Here is a 21,203-nt window from a genome sequence, read left to right on the forward strand (position 1 = left end):
AAATCTGAACAATATATACATATGTCTATATTTGGCCACAAATAAAGATTGGAAGGGAACATCTCAAAACATTTACAGTGATTATTTCTGAGTAACCAGAATGCCAGTGATTTTTAATTTCTGCTTTTTATTTACTCCTCTGTATTTTTCAGACATTCTAGAATAAACACACATAACTCTTAGGGAAAGCCAACCATGGAGCAGCCAGGCCAGTAAGAAAGAAGCTGCCTATGCAATTAGTACAACTGACAGCACAAAAGCTTCAGGGTTGATGGCTCAGAGATGAGAGAGGCGATCAGGCTAAACTGGTTAGGAGAGACAGGAGCATAGTCTGGAGGCAACGTAGGGTGGAAGGGCAGAGCTACTTAGGCAACAGCTGAGGCTGTCTTCCAGCAGGTCATTGACATGTGATATGGTTCACATAATCACGCTTTTCAGCCTAAATACATGATCAATAATTACAGTTTTGAACAAAACAGTTATCTATTTATAAGCAGGATATGAAACGATGATGGTTTATTAATTGAAAATAGTGATTTCCTCTAGATACTGGGAAGCAATTTCTTATAATCCCCTTCTCAATATACTTACACCTTCCAAACTAGAGCCCCCTCTTCGCACAAGTTCGACAGGGAACATACAATCTGGGCTACGGCTTCTTCTAACAACTTGAAGGAGATAACAAGATGCAGATATTGCCATGTTTTATCTCTGTTTCTCAGTCCCTAAGTTCAAGTCTTTTTTCCTTTTCTGTCCACTTGGTGGCATTTCTGATTATATGTAAAGTGGAACTTTTTTTTCTGCAGAATTGGCAAATTGAAGAGACTCTCAAACTTGTTTTCCCTTTGACACTGTTTTTCTTTTTTGAGCCCCACATAGGAGATGTCCTAATTGTTTCTTCCTTTCCTCTCACTGCATCCTTGATCTGCCAGAGTCCACATAGCTTCGCTGCTGACTCTATCTGTTTCTCAAAGATTCTGGTTCTACTTTTGCTCGTCCAACAAATCGAAATCAGATAAAGTAGTCTATTCACCTCTTGAGTTCTGAGGTTGGCACCCAGTCCTTTGAATCAGGAAAACAAAATTTTGGGATAACTTTGAGCCTCTCTTCAGTGTCTCTGGACTGCTTAAGGCCATGATCACCCTGAAAAAAAATAACACTGTAAGTGACTAATATTCTATGTAAGCGGAGTATAGAAATAAACTCAGCCTGGACTTAAGAAAAGAGGTCTCTGATAAGTCTAGGTAGGTGTCTCAGAGTGGTTTTGTGCTATTTAATAAAACAGGAAGGCCAAGACTGGTAATCACTGAAAACATACTGAGAACTGAGTTTCTAAGGAAAAAGAATTCTGTTTTACATAGAGAGGGTACTTATGGAGATCCTATAATCTGATGTAAGAGAAATGATTGAAAAGTTTCTTAGCTAGAAGAAGAATCTTAATTCAGAATTCACATACTAGTGAGAATATTTTTATGAATCATGGGACATAATATAAATGAAAATCTATTCTACAATATACTGATAGCAAAAACCTAGTTAGCTCAAGACACTCTCTGATCAATAATCCAAGATGTTTTGAAAAGGCAGATGAACATTACTTAGAAAAGATACTATTTTTAGAATCCACCCCATATATAATCATTTCCCTTAGCATATAATCTTTGCTACCTAATTATGGGTTTGCAACTTCCTGTAAGATTTTAGCATGGAAGACCTTTTGTGCAAGTCTGGTATTGTACCTTAAAGGACAGTCTAAATTTAGTTAAACCAAAAGACATTTTAAAATTAGTATAAAAACAAGCAGATAAGTCTAATTACCATATTGCCTTCATGTAACGGATACCAATGATCTATCCTTTAATTTCTAAAACAAAACATGCAGCCATTCTGGGTCACTTAGAGATTAAGCTCTTAAGAAATGGAAAAGCATTCTAACAAAATTTTAGTTGTGTCATATTCTATTATTTTTATATTGTTAAATGATTCACAATCATCTTCATTCAAGGTTTTCCACATCAGAGTCAAGAGGGGCTCAGGCAGCTCTTTCCCTCCCAGACTTATAGATGCCTAATGCACAATAACACCAAGTAACTTGCTTAGAGACATCCTTGAATTACTGTCAGAGTCAACTGGGTCCTCATCTGGTTCCAAACCCATAACTCAGGCTGTGCTGAAAACAGGTTCAACCTCGAGATTTCTCTTTGCAAATGTAAGACTGATGAACAACAGAGAAAAAAATTAAGCTTCTCTTTATGGGAAATTTGATTCCTCAAGACTATCTAGATTACATTATTTTAGACTCTTACGGTACTGTGTTACTAAAGAGTGCAATGACACTCTGCTCTCAGGCCACACTGAGGAATTTTATAAGAAATTAAACATTGATTTATTTACAGTAGGAATGTTGGTGAGGACTTTCTTAAAAAATGAGAACCCATGCAGGAAATGTCTCAGATTTCAGTTCAGTTGTGCTTCACTAGCTTTTCTTATTTTTATTTATTTATTTTTTGGCTGCATTGGGTCTTTGTTGCTGCTCATGGGCTTTCCCTAGTTGCGGCAAGTGGGGGCTACTCTTTGTTGTGGCGTGCAGGCTTCTCATTGCAGTGGCTTCACTTGTTGTGGCGTATGGGCTCTAGGCGTGCGGGTTACAGTAGTTGTGGCTCGAGGGCTCTAGGCTCAGTAGTTGTGGCGCACGGGCTTAGGTGCTCCGCGGCATGTGGGATCTTCCAGGACCAGGGCTCGAACCTGTGTCCCCTGCATTGGTAGGAGGATTCTTAACCGCTGCACCACCAGGGAAGCCCTTCACTAGCTTTTCTAGTGAAACATGCAACTCAGGGTTTAAACCCAAAGTCCTAAAGTTCCTGAGCAGATAATGAGAGAAGTGGTCGAAATAGTAAGCTGGAGTGTGAGTAAATGTCCCTGTTTAAAGGGATCACTCCTTCCCAAGGCCAGCTACATAATTTGCAGAGCACAGTGCAAGATGAAAAACTGTGAGCCCCTTGTTCAAAAAGCAGGAAAAAAATAAATGTACAATGAAATACAAAACTTGTTACTTTCTTCTGTGGTTTCTTTCTCAACCTGCAATGGGGTTTTTGATTTTCTACTTAATGGCATGCTCCCTCAGGCATGAGGATCCTGGGGACAAGTGCAGACCCTCACAGGTGCCCAGGGACCCTGGCCTGCAATCTGGTGCCCAAGTGGCCCACCAGCTGCTGGGGTTCCCCTCGGGCCAGCTGTAGGACTGAAACTCTGTGTCCTGACTAAGGGTGGGAAAGTTGAGCCAAGGACTTGCCTTCCCATGGGCCCACTACTCCAACCCGCAGCAGCTAGGCGACCCTCAAGGGGTTGTAGCCTCCATGTGGGGATGTGCCTAGTACTTGGATTGGGGGTGGTAAAAAGGCTTGCCCCCCCAGGCCACCCACTGAACACAGGAGCAATGCCCAGGGTAGGGAAGGATCTACCATGTGTTGCTTAAGACACTTCGGGGTTAATGCTTGCCTGATCCCGACCCCCTCCATGCCCATGCAGAGGGTGGCAGCAGTCACTGAGTGAGGATGGAGAGGGGGAAGCCAGGCAGGGCCTGGGGAACCAAGGGGTAGGAGTGAGGACAACTGGAGAACCCATCCTGGAGAGGTGACAGCATACATGAGCCAAGGCTTTAAGACCCTGGCACGTGCCCCACTGTCTCATCAGATCTCACTCCTCACTTACAAAACACAGATTCAAATATAAAAGTATGAAGAACTTCGACGGTGACTGCGGAGCAGGGTGCAGGGCCCTTGCAAGTGAGGGCCCTTGTGTGACTGCTTGTGTGACTGCACTGGTCACATGCCCATGAAGTCAGTCCTGCTCCTTACTCAGCTTCAGCCAATTCATGCCACTTAGGAATGTAGGCTGAATGTTGGCAGTCTTTCTAGTTTCTCAGGAGAAAGCAGAAATACAGATTTTCATGTGAAATATGACTTTTAAACAAAAAATTGACAACAAAACTTTTATTATTTTATTACCGTGCAAACCCAAAAAACATATCTGTGGGCTAAATATGCTCAGAGGCCATCAGTTTGTTAAGCCCTGATGTAATGATCATGCTCTTTGTATTTACTGCTACAAAGCTCAGAGCCACATTTGGGGTCTATTTTGTAAGCTCTGTGAGGGCAGGGACCAAGGAGATCTATTTCAGTTGTATTCTCAGCACCTAATCTTGGCAAATAGTAGGTATTTATGAAATACTGATTAAATAAATGAATGAATTATTTTGTGAAAAAGGTAGAGTAAATGAAATAATACCGTTAATAACAGTTACCATTTATCAAGTGTTACTATGTGCAAGGAACTGGATTAAGCACGTTACATACATTATCTCATTAAATCCTCACTAATAGGGAATAACATTACATAGTGCTTACTGTATGCTAGACACTGTTCTAAGTGCCTTATATTAATTATAATTAGCTCATTTAATCCTCACCACAACTCCATGGGATAGACACTATGAAGATTATCCCCCTTTGACCAATGGAGAAAATGAGGCACAGAGAAGTTTAACTGCTCCAAGTCACAGAGCTAATAAGTGGCAAATGCAGATAGTTGGCTCACAGTCCATGCTCTGAACTGCTACCCTACTCTGCCACATTTATCACTCCCCTCATTAAGGATGAGAAAAACCGAGGCTCTGTAACTTGCTAAAGGTCACTTAGTAAATAGCAGAGCAAAAGATAAAAACCTAGCTTGAATAATGAGCTTTAATTCCCCCTTGGTTGCAGCTCATGCCTGACACAAGATATCATTAGAGTGCACCGGATCCTACAAGAAGTACAGTATTAGTAAAAGCTAACTGAGACAATAGTAAACGAGAGGGAATAAATACACAGAGACACAGAAACGTTCCTGGATGCCTCATAGCCTCCATGCACTTACCTTGCTAGGGAATTGTTGTATGACCTGGGGAATGTAGCTTATTTCTGATGGCTTCTTCTGTAGAGACACCACCACAAAAAGTTCAAACAGCTGCTGCTCCTGTAATTCAATTAGATCCCGCTCTAAGGTCTGGTAGTGAGGATTCCTCTTGGAAGATTGCTGCAGTTGTGCTATGCGCTTGTACCGACCTGTGATGAGATCACGGAGTCTTGTTTTCCTTTATAGCCCTATCTTCCCTCTAGCACCCAGAGGTCATGACCCACGCGGGACTAATCTTCACTCAGTCGTTGCGTTTACTAACCAATGTCTGCCACCCAGACACACTTGTTAGGGCTATGACACACTTGGAGGACAAGTGCAGATTCTCACAAGCACCTGGGGGCCCTGCAGCGGGACCGATGTTCTGTGTCCCAACTGATGCCTAGGTATGTCCCAACACATACTCTGTGCCATCCCATCTTTCATGGCATGACACCAGGATACACGGAAAATGTCAGGTACAAGCACTGGCCTGACAAAAGATGCCATTTTGGGGACCATGAAGTCATAGGTGGGGGAAAAGATTTGATAAAAGAACTGAGTCCTATAGAAGGTAAGTTCCTAAAGAGACAAGTTTGATAAAATTAAAACAAAAACTATCCTCACATTAAAGAAATGTTCTTTTCCCTTCTCTCCTTGGCATATATTACTAATAATGGACATATACTTATATCAATAAATGATGCTAAATGCAAGAGAGAAAAATGACATGTAAGAAGGTATCCATTAGCAGACTATTTCTCAAAAGAAAGAATTCGTAGAAGCATACTATGTAAACAGTATGAGCAGTCCCACCGAAAAGTGGATACCATTTATCCTTTATTCTCATTTATCTCTAAATTCTGAATAATTTGGGGTAGTCTCCACTAGGGGACATGCAGTACTTGCAGAAGAAATAGTCTAAGCATCCCAGAGATTTGCTTATGTGTCATTCTGAGCCAATGATGGAGACTCATCATCTAATCGTTTTGCTTTTCTTTTGAGATATGATGCATTCTGCCCCCAAAGAAGTTACAAGGTAAATCAAAATATTAAGAACACTTAAAAAATAATTTTGGAGTGCCTCTCCAAAATTATCCAGTACATTTAGTGCTCTAGGCAAACCTTCCTTACTCCAAAGGGCTCAGTTCAAGTCAAGAAAATTTTAGGGCCTGTTTCTCAGTAGCAACAGAACAAAATTAATCATCTTTACACATCCAAGCTGAACCTGATGATGACTTAAGTTTCACCTTCAGTCAGCCTACAGAATCAAGCACCTGAAGCAATTTAGGCTACTGGTAGGAGCACATGATTATTAATCATAAGATCCGAGTATCAGACCTGGAACTGCCCTGTACTCAGCTTTGATAATTCAGGTCTCCTATTTTTTCCATGCTTCAGTTAAACAGAAACTAAATAATTTGCTGTGAAAATCCATTAGATGAAGGATACAGAGCACTATGACTACTTGAACAAATACAGCCAAAAAAGCACGGCATCTTCTGTATTCTAACAGAAAGTAAATGGCACAATAATTTAGAATATAAATACCTATGAATAAGAAACAGATCAGTGTTTCCTGTCCCAATGTCAGAGATATCTAAGATACTCAAATGAATGACTATGAAAAAAATCAGATATTTAATGCAAAGTATCTGCCTCAGAGAATGACTCACATATTCTGTTTTGGGTGCTGCACATATGTCTGAACGTGCAGCTCTGCCACTCCCCTCTTAAGATGGAAGAACATTCCATCTTAAGAACTACACTGGTCTGCCTCACTCCACCATGGGAGATTTTTAATGCTGTCAAACATCTGACAGTGTACTGTTTAGTTCCCCAAATCTCAACAGGTTCTTATAATGAAGAAATCACCGACAAAGTGAAACATCGTGTAGAAAAAACATGCTTCATCACAAAGGTAGGTGCCACTCCACCTACAACCAGGATCATCACGCGAAAGGGAGCAGCCCCACTGACTCACTCACTCTTTGGCAGATACTCGGCATCACTTTCGTACCCAGTGGTTTCACCTGAAAAGAAAGAGTTTCCATTTGTATTGTTCAACAAGAACAGGCAGAACATGAGAACGAAAACAATGTAAAAGCTCCACAGACCTGGGGACTTATTGGAGTAAGGAATAATTAAGGATGCTGAGCCTTTCTCCAAACCACTTAGCTGTATCAGGGCAGGACAGGTGCAAAAAAGAATAAAAGGCTCGGAGAAGAAACTATTCCATTCCATCTTCTTCCCATACCCACCTCCCTCCTCAGTTCCCCTCTCATCCCTAATTCTAGAAATTAACAGCAGTTCAGACTAGTTTTAGAAAGTCTTGATCAGAGTGGATTTTACTTCTACCTTCATATCACTGTCTTTATATTCCCAAATAAGGTATCAAAGGTAAAACACCAACCTGGCTAAACAAAAATCTCAATATGGAACAAACTATGAATTTAGATTAACAGGAAAATGTGAGGCTAAGAAAGATTACCAAGTAAGTTTATGAAGTAATATTTATGATGCCTTTATGATGCCTCTAAGCCACCTCTAATGCCAAACTAAACTGAAGTTTACTCTGAATTCTTATAGTACTCAAATGGCTTTGAACTGCTATTATTTTCCACAATTGGATTTTAAGTATCTTGAGGCTAAGGGGCTTTGTTGTTAGAAGGGAATGTTCTGTACAATACTAGGCACATTGTCAATTTACAAAAAAAAAGAAAGAAAGAAAGAAAACAACCAAAACACAAAACAAAACATTGCGAACAGGTGAACGAAAAATTTCTAAATTAAGTCTGAAAAGTTAAAGCAAAATTTTAAAATATAAAGAAAGGGAAAAAATTTTAATGTATCAGGAAAAACAAGGAATATGAGTCATAAATGAAAAATGTATGGAAGTTTGATTGTATAAAAATGTAAAATTTCTAATCTAATAAAAAATCATTAGCAAATTCAAAAGGTAAATAAACTGGGGGAATATTTGTAATCCACATTGCAGATGCAAGACTAAGTTTCTTAATATTTAAATAGCTGTTACAAATGAATAAGTAAAAACACAGCACAACAAAATGAATGAATAAAAGAGTAGGAATAGGCAATTTATAGAAAAAGATTGATAACTATTGATAAACATAACTGTCCAAATTCATAATTAATAAAATAAATTTAATAAATTAAAACAATAAGTAAGATACACTTTTCAACCATGATACTGGCAAAAAATAAAAAGCTCTAATAAAACACAGTGTTAATGAAGATTACGAGGAAAAAACCATTTTCAAAAGCTCTTCATAGAAATATAAAGCTTTTTTTTTAGGCTGTTAAGATCTATTTGTGAGACAATTTGGCAGCAGTTATAAAAATTTTAATTTATGTGTTCTTTAAAGTATGTGTTCTTTGATTAAGTACACTGCTAGGAACTTATTCTACAGATGTATTCTTACTAATATACAAAAAATATATAAACAAAAAATGTATATTACAGCATTGTTTGAAGAAAAAAAATCTGTATCTATATATCTACCTATTTATGAAACTTAATTATCCACAGGTTAAATAAAATGTTAGAAACAGCCAAAATGTCTACCAGCTAAATAAAATTCTTTTACATCTATACCAAGAAATACAGTACAGCTATGTGGATCTCTATGTGCTGATACCAAAAGAGCTCCGAAGTATATTAATTATATATTTTTTAAAATGGCAAGACATACAAAGTCTGAATAGTATAAAACTATTTGGGGAGAAAAAATATTTTCATGTGCATAAGATTTTCTGGGATTAGTAGGAGGAGGTTTGGGAAACTTTGGCTTTCCGTTTTGTTATTTTATATTATTGTGATTTCTTGCTGTGCTCATTTTAATTTTGTAATAAGGAAGAAGAGAACATAAAAAAAAATACCGTCTCTTCATTAGATATGTGGGAAAGGTACACAAGACATGTTACAGAAAAAGCAGGTATTTAAATATTGTGTACTGTACAGGCTTTATAACTTCAAACTAACTACAATGACAAAAAGTATACTGGGGCTATAAAATATTGTTCAGTATGAAAGAACAAACACTGTGAGCTCCTGAGTCCTATTTGTATCCTTAGCACCAAGCACCTCTTCGGAGCCCATGAAGTGTTTGGAAAGAAAAAAAAAAGAAAGAGGGCAGGGAGGAAAGGTAATTTACCTGGAAAAGACCTTACAAAAGATCATTTAAATGGCTTTAACATATTCACATCTATGGGTTTTGATGATCTGCATTCCAAGACACTGAATGAAGGTTAAGGGGTTTATAAGCCAATAGGAAAATCTGTTGAGAATCTGTAGGGATCAAAAAAGTACTAGGTTGTCCCTTTTTTTAATGTGACTTCAACACACAAAATTATAATTTTGAAGAAGGACAATAAATCATTTTGTGATACCTGATAACTGAGAGTTAAGAACTGTTTATGCTGGAACAGATTCGGTAAAACCTAGCATGTACTGGCAGAGTAGGTAAATATAACTATCTGGTTCTATGAGGCACTGTTGATATACAGACAAAAGCTTAAGGAGGTAAACAAAAATCTGAGAACTGTGACTATTGAGACAGGAGATCCTCAGGCATGAGAGAAATTCCTCGGGTCCATTGAAGGAGTTGGCCACAGAGACTGAGTAAATGTATATTTCCTTTGAGCCATGCAAAAGAAAACAAATTTGTAGGGACTACTCCTTTTTGTATGTGTATGTGTTAGAAGTTGGCAGTTTATGCTCTTGAATTTTTTCTTTTCAATAATGATACAGTGAAAAAAAGGATTTGGCTCTTCAAAAACTTTTCTTAGAGCCAAATTTACTAAAATGTTCCTAATCCATAAAGCATTCAAATAAAATAAGAGATCGGTGATAATCTACCTAGGGTGGCATATCTGGTGAATACAGTTATCAGTAGAGTGCTGTTAATATGGGAAAATGATAATGTTTTCTAAGAATTTGTCCTGGTTCCAGTGTCTTGATATTTCACAAAATTTGCAATTTATAATTTATTTCCTTATCTATAAAACAATAATATTTGCTACATGCGGTTATTTAGAAAAACAATCATAGTAGAGAAGAATAAGACTTTGTGGTATCATGTTCCTTGATTCAAATTGATGTTTCCTCCTCTGGCTCAGCTTCTTCCTCTGTAAAATTAGGATAGTCCCTACCTCCCAGTGTGGTCATACGTTATACACCAGATAAAGTACATAAAGAAACTATTACTTCATTCAGTAAATGGTAGCTATTATTATTAACAATAACCAGAAGTATTTCTTCTACAGAAGAGAAGGCTAAAATGTTGTAATAATTGCTTTTGAAAATATGAAAACTCACATTTAAAATGGTGACGAGAGATTTTAATCATCACAAAGTAAGAAGAAAGAGTCTTGAATTACTGAAAGGGGAAGTTTATTTTCACATAGTAATTGTTAGAATGAAGAAGAGATTTTCAATGGAAATTAAGAAATTTCTGTCTTTGGAAGTCTGCAAAAATACGAAATATTCTTTTCTGGTATGACTTGGCTGTTGTTTCTCACTTATGAATCTCACAGACAAAAATTGCTAAACTCCACACATCCTTTGCCAGACAACTAAGTTAAAGTTGTAAAGAAAATTCTACAAAAATAATTCACTATAGATGTTAAAAGTTTCTTAATTAAGACAATCTAAGTTTTATCTCGGCATCTGAAGGATAAAACTACTAAACTTATTAGGTGACTATAGGTTGAGTACCACATACATTCAGTATATATATACTTAATATTTTCATTCCTCCACTGAGAGAGTCTATACTGACAAAAGACTATAAATCAAAGTAGTACTACAAAATAAGGATGCAACCTGTCCATGAAAATTAGTCTCATTGGTTTATAACTATTTTAAAATTTATTTACTTATTCATCTAATAGTTATTACTTGGTACAGAACTAAACAAAAGGGATTTGAGGAAGAACTAGAAATAATCCCTTAGCCTAAAGAAGTTTTATGTTTAAGTGGGATGGACAGGAAAGTAAACCAAAAATTATAATTCACATCAAACATTAAATTATATAATGATTCGCCCCTCATATGCTAATAGCTATGGACAGTTGGAACAATTCTTACCTTTAGAGGGAGGTACATCTTTTCCAGTGTAAGGGTGTAACTTTACCCTCTTCTTCCCTCTCTTAGATTCAAATATATCATCTATTTTCAATACAAGCTGAAAAAAGACCAGAAAAGTACAAGTTAAAACAAACACCAACATGTTTTGCAGCTTGATATTAACTTATTAGTTGATTCTCATTCAGAGAAAGATCTACTTTATACATAAAAACCTTTACATTTTTCGATTTTGAATCTAAAATTATCTTTAGTAAGATGATATGCTATTCTAATACATACTCCATTTAACATGGGTAAGAGAAGTGGGAAAGGATATTTCCTTTCCAGAGGAATTTACCACAGGTTCTTAGAGATTGCTTGTCATTCCAGGTCACAACATGCAAGAAATCTGGCCACTGCACTCCATATATTGACCAAGCCTTACCAATGGACTCAAGTTTTTGTTTGCCCAGAGTAGGAAGTGGGATATTTACTCACTTGTAAGGCAGGGTGAGGCACAGTTAAGTCTGCTCCCAGGAATTTTTGCAAAGAGAGGATAATCACGCTTAGAAAGCTTTAGCCAAAAGGAATACTCCTTTGCTACCGGGAGCACTAATACTATAATTTATTTTGGAAACATGTCATAAAAATAGGAGATTCTCAAATATGCCCAAGTATAAAACAATGTTCCATTTAATATGCATTATTCATTAAAGTTCTTTCTTTGCTTCTGGGAAGTGTGTATAAAAGAGACAGACAGACAGACTGGGCTTAAAAAAGAGAAAAGAATTAAAGCTGATCAACAGCCATTTTTAAAAGGAGAAATTGATTCATTTTTCTATGTATATTTTTCTTAAAATTCCAAACTTTTTCTTAACTATCAATCTTGATTTAACATATTTAATGCCCAGAATTACAGTTGTTAGGAACATTATATAATGTGATAACCAACAAAGTTGTTTGAGAAAAATGCTCTTGTTTTTTCCTTTGTCCTTGTTTCTCTAGCAATCCTGGCAATCCATAGGCAGTGAATCAGTCCACTGCAAGAAAAATAACATGTGAGAAACATGTGCTTCCAATATGCAGATTATTCCCACATTTTTGGAAGAGTTTATTCTTTTAAAGATTTTCATAGCTATAATTCAAACGAAAAGTTACCAATATTCTTAAATATTAGCATTATAAAAAAAATAAGAGAATCCAACATAAAAAGGTATTGCTAGGGGCTATAGGAAAGATGTATGAGAGTAAACATGTATTTTGGATACATAAGGACCAAAAATAGTAGAATTATTCATGTGTATTTGAAAAGTATACTTAAAAGTATAATCAAATGTTATAAAGGAAAGGGATCTATTCTAGAAATATGAGATAAAGTAATAAACTTAAATTTTGATTATGAGCTAGGAGCCTATAATTACCTTCTAATTACAGGAAATACTGTAAAATATTCTTCCTAAGAAATGATGGAAACCATATTGCTGTACACACTTGACACAAACAATATAAAACATTAGGAAATCTACTCTAGCAAACAATCCCACACAGATTGCCACAGTAGAGGAAGAAAGGAAGGGTAGGGAAGAGGCATATGGACTAGATCAGTTACTTTCAAACTATGAAACCAGTTTCCCTTCCAGAGATAGCTCTAGTCATCAAAGAGGAAATAAGTGAAAACTGCTTTCCTCATGGAGTGTTGTTCCCGAAGATAGTCCAAAAGCAAAATTTGTATTGCAAATGAAACATCCTAAAAGGATTTAATCCAAGGAGGGTCACAGGTAGAAATGCTAACAGTCTGTTCCTGCCTGACAATCAAGAATTCATCACCATTTTTCTCTTCCCCACTTCTCAAGAAAACCTTTGGGAAAATATCCGAACATGAAAAGTTGGATCATCTCACCTATAATCAGAAAGAGAACAGGCTTTGAGTACTCAAGGGATCCACAGTACATAAAATACTGAGGCGTGAAATCAAAAGCACTGCAAATATCCTTGGGTCTCATTAAATTCCACAATCCATAATTTCTAAATATTTGTTAATGATATTCCAAGAACCACATCTTAAATACAACTCCTTATGTGTTTGTGTTCTAGCCCCTGTGAACACATGATCTGCTGTTTCTGGAACATGTGGGAGGCTGCTTTGTTGTGCCAGCAATTCTTTTTTTTTTTTTTTTTTTTTTTTGGAAGTATAGTTGATTTATAATGCTGTGTTAGTTCCTGGTGTACAGGAAAGTGATTGTTATGCATTATATATACATACATCCTGGAAATTCTTTAAACCTCTGATTTTTAAGTAGTCCTCACTAAACACAGGAGAATAAACACCTAAAGATGTTTTTTTCCCAGAGAGATCAGTTTAGTGCTTTAAAAAAAACTCTGTGTCTTTAACACTTCACATATTAAAGAGGGAGGGGCAGGAAATGGATCAGAAGAATTAAAGTAACTGTGGAACAGAATATTTCCCAAGGAACCAATCAGCAGTTACTACACCAAGAAACAGCTATGACTTTTGTTTAATGTTAAAATCAGGTATAGAAATCATGTGCTAAATGAATATAGCTAATTCAGATGGGATTAAAGACAGGAATACTATTTAAATGATTTTATTTCTGCATAGTAATCCTGAAAACATTCTGAATTACAGAACAAAATAACATAAAGAGTTTTTAAATATTTTCATGTAATTTCTTAAAGTCTCTCCTAAAAAATATATATTACAAATAATCCAAATTTCTTTATTTTGGTTCAGTGGCTCTCACTGAGATGATTTACAGACTTATTGCCTTTTCTCCCTTGAGAGAAGTTATTTATTTAATATAATTGGCAAAAATTTCTTTTCCCAAGTAATAGTAAAATTTCTTTCTTCCTTCCTTTGAGTGGACATTTTTGGCATATACTTTGTCATTACTGAAAATTTGTAAACTCAGGCACAAAACTGAATTAACTTTGGCTGTTATACAAATGAGTGAGAAAAACACTGAAGCCAGCTTACTAGGAGGTCCTTTTACATGAGGTTCTAGGGCTTCCTTCACACCGGCAGCTGATTTTAATGAGAACTAAGGTAACTAGACTGAAGCCCTCCATCTAAAATCAATTTTCCAAATCCACACACACACACAAAAACCTTGGCAAAAGCCATTCATGCATTTTTCTTTCATGAGCAAAAACTTAGCTTAAGGCTGCTTTCCAAATCTTCTAATTACAGTAGGTCAGTTCTAACCTATTATTCGTTTCAGTCTAAAGTTTATTTATTCACATTTGTGGAAATGTTGAAGTAAGAGTTGAAGAATCAAAGTACTGGAGTCCTTACCCTTGGAAGATTTTTCCTTTTCCTGTTTGCAACTTCTCCAGCTCGGAAAAGCTTCCATTCAGTTAAAGTGACAGGCAACGTGGTATCCTTTGTGAGCTTTGACCATAAATAAACTTGTGAGTTCTTCAGTTCCATAGTCCTCCGGTGAAGGAACTGAGGTTTGGAAGCAAGCTAAAACAGAAGAGGTACTGCTAAGGTAAGATCATCTAGGTAATGCCTGTGTTCTCAAAGTCAAAGCTATCCCCCCCAAATATTTACCTTTCCTTTAAACTCATCTAAAGTGAGGACACCGTAATTTCTTTTTCACTGTTTGTAAAGAAGTTTCTTGGGTTTCTAATCCAAGTTCTTCTACAACAATGTAATCAAATTTCCAGAAAACAATAGCTCAGAGTTCTCATTAACTCAAGGCAGCCTTTGCTTTCAGGGCTGGTGAGTGTTTTCAGGGACCAGACAGGTAATTTAGGCCACAGGTTGATGTGAGACTATTACAGTGCTGTGGTAACTATAGTGAACTAAAAGTTTTATGGTCTGTCTAAAGGTGTTTGTATTCAAGTCTTCTGAAGCGCTAAAAAAACAAACAAAAACCCCCTCCCCAAAACCAAAAAAAAAGTTTTGTGCTGCTCACCCCAAAACAAAACAAAGAACAATAAACCCACATTTCAGTGCCTCTTAGTTTTGGCCTAGTTAAACCATTTTAACCTTTTTGTAGGATCATAAATAAGATTCTAATATTTTCTTATATTATTTCCCTGGTTATACCTTGGGTGCTTTGAAAGCACTTTTAGGGGGTGGTAGCTTCCATGTTGAAAGAGATCTCCACATGGGCAAAGGCTGTACTGGAATATCTTCATATGGATTTTCTTTGGTGGGATCTTGAAAAATAATGAAAAAAAAAGTTTAGAGGAACATAATTAAATGGGAACACACTGACTACACTTAAAAGGAAAAGAAAGCAAAAACTGACTAAATATGTTCAGCTTTCTACTCTACATTGCTGTAGGGATGTAGGTCTCAAAATCAATGGTACTTTAAGCTCACAAACCACTCAGGCATCCAACCAACCTCAAAGAATTCTCAAAATACCATATTACACACATCTACTTCTGAACTGAACAGTCCAATAAACTAGTTGTAAAATCCATTAGAGAATTAAGGAATTTATACAACAAAGGTTTCAATATTAGAAAGGAAAATCTAGAGCAAGACATGCTTGATTGTAAAAGAAAATAACAGACTCTAGTTAAGGGCTCCACCAACTACATACTCACTAAATTTAATTGCAAAGTTTGTGGACACCTACATATGATATCCTCATAGATATTGTCCTCAGACTGTGTGTAATAAAGTGCTGAGCCAGAATTTCTTCTAAGTTCTTCATGAATCTTCCATGAGTTCTGATTTCGAAAGTGCTGAATGTCCTCAAATTCAAAGGATTTCCTTAAGAAAGAAGATACATTTTAAAGTTGTATCTTGTAAAACTCTAGTATTCTTTATATTGGTATGATAGACACAAATTGATAAGAAAAGGACTTAGTGTACAAAATTACAAAGGTGTTTTATCAGATACCTAAAAATAATAAATTAGGCTGATGCCCTTATACGCACCATGAGAAAACTGGAGGCTTTTAGCCAATTACATTCATGTTCTTCTTTGGGTACTTTATTAAATTCACTCTGTAATAAAAAGTGAGGCTAACGCCAGCATGTTCTAAATGAACTAGAAGAATGTACTTGCTTCCCTATACATTTTTTTTTTCCTTTTTGGCCGCACCACATGGCAGGTGGTATCTTAGTTCCCCAACCAGGGATCGAACCCACATCCCCTGCATTGGAAGTGCGGAGTCTTAATCACTGGACCACCAGGGAAGTCCCCTATACATTTTTAAAGATATAAAATGGAAGTTTTTCTACTGTACTTATGTCAGTAGATTGTCCTGGATATTACCTATACTCCTACTGTTTCGCTTGTACGTATTTCCCCTTAGGTTAATCAACATCTGTATAATCAAATTATAGGTGTAACCCACACATGGAAATGGAAATTGGTTTGAAAAGGAAACAGAAGCTCAATAGTTCTATAAGGAAAATACTTAAAATCATTACCTTTCAAATAAAAACATACCTTTTAGATCTCCCTCTGATTTTTCTGCCATAGTTCTTTGGTTCAGGTTCCTGAGAAGAGGCTAAAGAGGACTCTGTACAAGAATTATTTTCACAGTATTTTCTGTCACAGTTTCTATCTTTACATGGCATAACACCAGATTCAGATAAATATCTGAATGTCCTACGAGGTTTTGGCAAAGGATTTATAGAAGGTCCACATTCCTGTCCCTCAGGTTCAGAGTAAATGTTTTCTAAGCTCTTCGTTACTCCATGTGAACTATCCAGACCTCTGAAATTCAGTTTTTTTTCTGAAGAGTCACAATGTTCTAAAGCTAAATTTAAGACTTTATCTGGAGGAAGTGCTTCTATCTTCTTCCACAATATCTGTGAGGTATAGAAATTTCCTGGAGGTAATGAAGTCTCTGGATCCAAAACTTCTTTCCAGCTTTCAGTTTGTTTGGCCTGAGAACATACCCAGTTGGATCCTGATTCATTTTTAAAGAAGTGTGTATCATCATATTCACGTTTCTCACTTTCATCCTCACTTTGATTGTGGCTTTTGGCATTTTCATTAATACCTTGATCAACATTTTGAGAGTTGGTGACATCTAGCTTTTTGCCCTTTCCCTCAGCAACAGGATTTCTCTTAAGAAGAAGCTCTTGATTACAGTTATCATATCTCACTCCAAAGTCCTTTGGATCGCACTTATCTGGATTAGATTTACCATTAGTTCTTCCTTCCCACTGAGAAATTTTTTGTTTGATGTTTTTGCAGTGGCTTCTTGACAGTGTATGAATAGCAGAACGAGAAAAACCAACATCCATGTTCCCAGTTGGGTGCATGACAAGTGATGAATTTTACTGAGGTTCCATTACAAGTAACTGTGAAGTACTATATTCTTTATCCTGTCAGTTAGAATCCAAACAATTCCAGTATTTTCCTTTCATCTTTAACTTGAAAATGTTTTAAAAAGAAAAATTCTGATCATCAATCCTTGTTGAAAATGGCTACAGCTTTATCTTCAATAATCCTATTAAAATGAAATGAATATGTTAACACAGTTTTATAATTTCCTAATTTAAACTCCACTAAAACACTGCCCACCTATCCCTAAATAAGTCGCTTATATTTCATATGTAAAGATGTACCTGTCACCCATTAAGCAATTCAACCTCATAAAGGCATTCCTAAGATGGTGGTATAATATTACAGAGAAAATATTACTTATGGTATTTCTCAAATTGTCTGCTTTAACATTCTGCATATTTAATTTCCTAAAGTTAAGTAGAATGAGGTTTTATAAGAGATTACACATAGTAGTAATACAATATTATTTTGTGATAAATCAATTCTTTATGAAACCTTCTGTTAATGAAACAAGGACCAACAGAGTATTATAAAAAGCATACAGAAATACATCTCAAATAACCAAAAAGTTTATGTATACATCCAGAGGAAGAGCCAGTTAGTCTGGAAACACACCAATAGCTGATTTCCTTCTCCAGTGCTACGCTGCGATAATATTAGCTCATCACATACCCTTATTTCAACTTTACTATTAGCAACACAGAATTCCATACACACCACTGTCACTAAAGACAATCCAAGGTACTATTAACTATCAGTTACTTTGAAATGTAATAACCTATTTTGTCACTGACTGAACTTTCCACATCTCTGCCACCACACACTCGACCCAAATCAGCAAAAATACTTACAGTCACATCCCTTCCTTTCACATAGAGGCTTCACTCATTTAGGCCCATTAACTGTTTCCTCAAATGCAAAATTTGGCAGAGAACTTTTCCTGTCAACTGAGTAAAGACCTGATCTCAAGTTCTACTGTATACTGTTTAAAAATAGCAACTGATTCGATACTTCCTGAGACAGGGGTCATCCTTCCTTGAGCTTTGTCTGTGTGGCCTTGATTAACAGGCAGGAAAATGTCTTGGCCCAGCTCTGTCAGGGTAGCTGACCAAAACTGATACATACACAACACACACACACAATTTATTCTAGGCAGAGCAACTGCTAGTCAGGACTACCATCAACTTTCAATTATTTCTTCAAGTTTGTAGGAAAACCAGGTTTGCTAGCAAATAAACTTTGATGAGGGTCTTATGCAAAGAAAATCATTCTAAAAAACCTTAAGAAATTGAACTCATGTGAGTGGAAAAAAAACAAAACAAAGCATGCAAAATATAAAAGCTGTTGGGCAGAACTCTTCACAAAAGACTAATGCATAGAATTTGAACATCCAATCAGCTTCTACTGCTCATTATTAAAACTCTGAAAATTCTTTACTAGTTTCTGATGTTTACAGAGAATTCCTAAGGATTTTAAGGTGTCCTTTAGACTCAGGTTTTCTTCACTACAGTCAGATAGGAGTATTTTTCTCTCTCCTGGGAGCCTAGTCAAGGTTTTTGGCAGTCCCAAACTCTTTCATTACTCTTCCCTTGTTAATGTGTTTTAAGTATGAATGCATCAAACTGAGAAGAAAAAGATGAAAATTGCTTGGGCTAAAAAAAAAAAATGTTTAACTTGAAAAGAACTGGCAACAAATGGCTTAATCTATGGAATTCACATACAAACATAAGTGATGTGTATTCATGGTGTTTCAGTGGCAAGAGAGTAGCATAGCAACATGAAACTCCTTAAATCTAGGTAGGTATTACGAAGAGAAATGCTACTTTCTCCTAACTAGGTATTAATACATTGCAGCTTTTAAAAAATGACAAATTATTTCAAAACCAAAAAGTTTTAATGCATTCTAATTAGATCGATGCCTGTATTGATATTATAATCTGTCTTTATACATGATTGCACAGCTCCAATTTTTGCCAAGTTAAACTCTTTATAATGTGGCTTGCCTATACTTATACATAAATTGTGATTTTGTCCTATCCAAAAAATAAGAATCACCAAACCAAGAGTTGCCTGTTTTTTCCTTACAGGCATCTCACATCTAACTGTCCTTTTAGTCTAATTAAATTGAGTCACTTTGCTACCCAGCACCTCCTCCCCTATGGCTCTCCTAGCCTGCAAGATTCTTTATATCCCATCCTTCACCTCTAGTTTCTTGCCTTGACCTCCACTATCAGTAGACATTCTAATCCCTACATGCTGGCCCAGTGTTCAAGTCCTAGATCTCTCCAAGCTTCATCTTTTGAAAGCTCCCTAAAGCCAACTTATTCACATATTTGCCCCTAGACACTGCTTTCTCAGCCTTGCTTCAACAGTTCTCACAGAAACACAGATTGAGAAAATATAACAGCTTCAATAATTTTTAAAATTTTGTTTCTTCTCTTAATACTACAAAATGAGTCAAAAGCTTCTCCAACTATTAAAGACTATTAAGTCAGGCAGGACTCACACGAAGAGAAGCTAGAGCTCACGATAACCACAATGGGCAACCTCAAGAGAAGAAACCAGCAACTCAGTTCCTCGGGTGGGCAAAATAAGTGTAAATGTGAAAAACTAAGCATGATTTTAAAAGTATAATAAAACAGAATGCCTGGAGTAAAGGCTACTAATCAATTCTTTTCTCCTACTCTTTGTTCCCAAAGAGGTGATTCTTAATCATGTCCTTTTGTTTTTACAGTAAGTCCTCCAGATACAAATGAGTTCCATTCTGAGAGCACATTTCTTAAGTCCAGCAAAGTTAGCCTAGGTACCCAATTAACACAATTGGCTATACAGTACTGTAATAGGTTTATAATACTTTTCATACAAATAATGCATTAAAAATAAACAAAAACAAAAAATAAACATTTTTAATCTTACAGTACAGTGCCTTGCAAAGTACAGTAGTACAGTACAACAGCTGGCATACAGGGGCTGGCATCTAGTGAACAGGCAAGAAGAGTTACTGACTGGAGGAGGGATAGGAGGTGGGAGATGCTAGCAGTGAAGGATCATCAGCAACAGGGGACAGAGGGCAAACTGCAAGTTCACTCACACCTGACGTTGATGGCACAGGTTCTGGTTCCTTGCTGGATTCAATTCTATCTACCCTCTTGAAAAAACAATCCAGTGATGTCTGGGTAGTAGCCCTTTTTTCTTGTCATAGATGACACGATAACACCGGATTGCATTCTGAACGGCTGCTTCAACCTTTGTGTACTGTTCTACGTTCGGGTCCTGTGCCTCAACAACTAACAGTGCCTCCTCAAATAAAGAAAATCCCCTTGCCATTCCTGCACCATGAATCTCTTTGGCTCTTCAGTTACTTCTTCCTCCTCTTGTCTCTCTTCGTCCTTTCTCTGGACCTCCAGTTCCTGGTCTTTTAGCAGTACCAGCTAGATCACCACTGCTTTTACACTTGCTTCAGGACATCCTGGGCTTCAAATAAAGATACTGTACTACTGTACTCTATACAGTACTGTAAAGTACACAAAAGTACAACCTCTTGTAGAGGATGCATGTACGTGACAATGTACACCAGACACGTGAACTAACTTTCGTGACTGGACATGTGAACACACATTCGCATCTTTGAAAGTTCGCAACTTGAAGGTTCGTATGAGGGGACTTACTTGTTTTCTATTGCTTTTCTGAGTATTTACTTTCATCCAAGATATACATCAACTACAGTTTATCAGGTTAAGATGTAATTTATAGTATAACCTAACACATATAGGATTCTGTGTTCTTAGCCTTTTAAAAGAAACCAATCTAAATCCATTCAGGTAAGTGAAATTCTCTTTAAGAAAGAGAATATTAACGTTCTATTTTACTGACTCAAGTCTATATAAGGAAAGTTT

The 21,203-nt window shown here is 36.5% G+C and overlaps 1 protein-coding gene across 3 annotated transcripts in view; it reads right to left on the bottom strand.

Annotated features, from left to right (window-relative positions):
- Positions 1-21,203, bottom strand: part of DENND2C (DENN domain containing 2C) — a 101,606-nt gene that overhangs the window by 20,680 nt on the left and 59,723 nt on the right. For all 3 annotated transcript variants that reach the window (XM_060090304.1, XM_060090305.1, XM_060090303.1), the window contains exons 2-9: positions 16,459-17,470; positions 15,637-15,773; positions 15,096-15,208; positions 14,337-14,507; positions 11,045-11,141; positions 6,924-6,968; positions 4,918-5,105; positions 1,034-1,143 (exon numbers count right to left, since the gene is read on the bottom strand). In XM_060090304.1, coding sequence (XP_059946287.1) covers positions 1,034-1,143; positions 4,918-5,105; positions 6,924-6,968; positions 11,045-11,141; positions 14,337-14,507; positions 15,096-15,208; positions 15,637-15,773; positions 16,459-17,282 — 1,685 coding nt within the window. In that variant the 5' untranslated portion in view covers positions 17,283-17,470. The remainder of the gene's footprint in view (positions 1-1,033; positions 1,144-4,917; positions 5,106-6,923; positions 6,969-11,044; positions 11,142-14,336; positions 14,508-15,095; positions 15,209-15,636; positions 15,774-16,458; positions 17,471-21,203) is intronic.

This window comes from Mesoplodon densirostris, chromosome 2 (genome assembly GCF_025265405.1).
Source record: "Mesoplodon densirostris isolate mMesDen1 chromosome 2, mMesDen1 primary haplotype, whole genome shotgun sequence".
NCBI classification, from domain to species: Eukaryota; Metazoa; Chordata; class Mammalia; order Artiodactyla; family Ziphiidae; genus Mesoplodon; species Mesoplodon densirostris.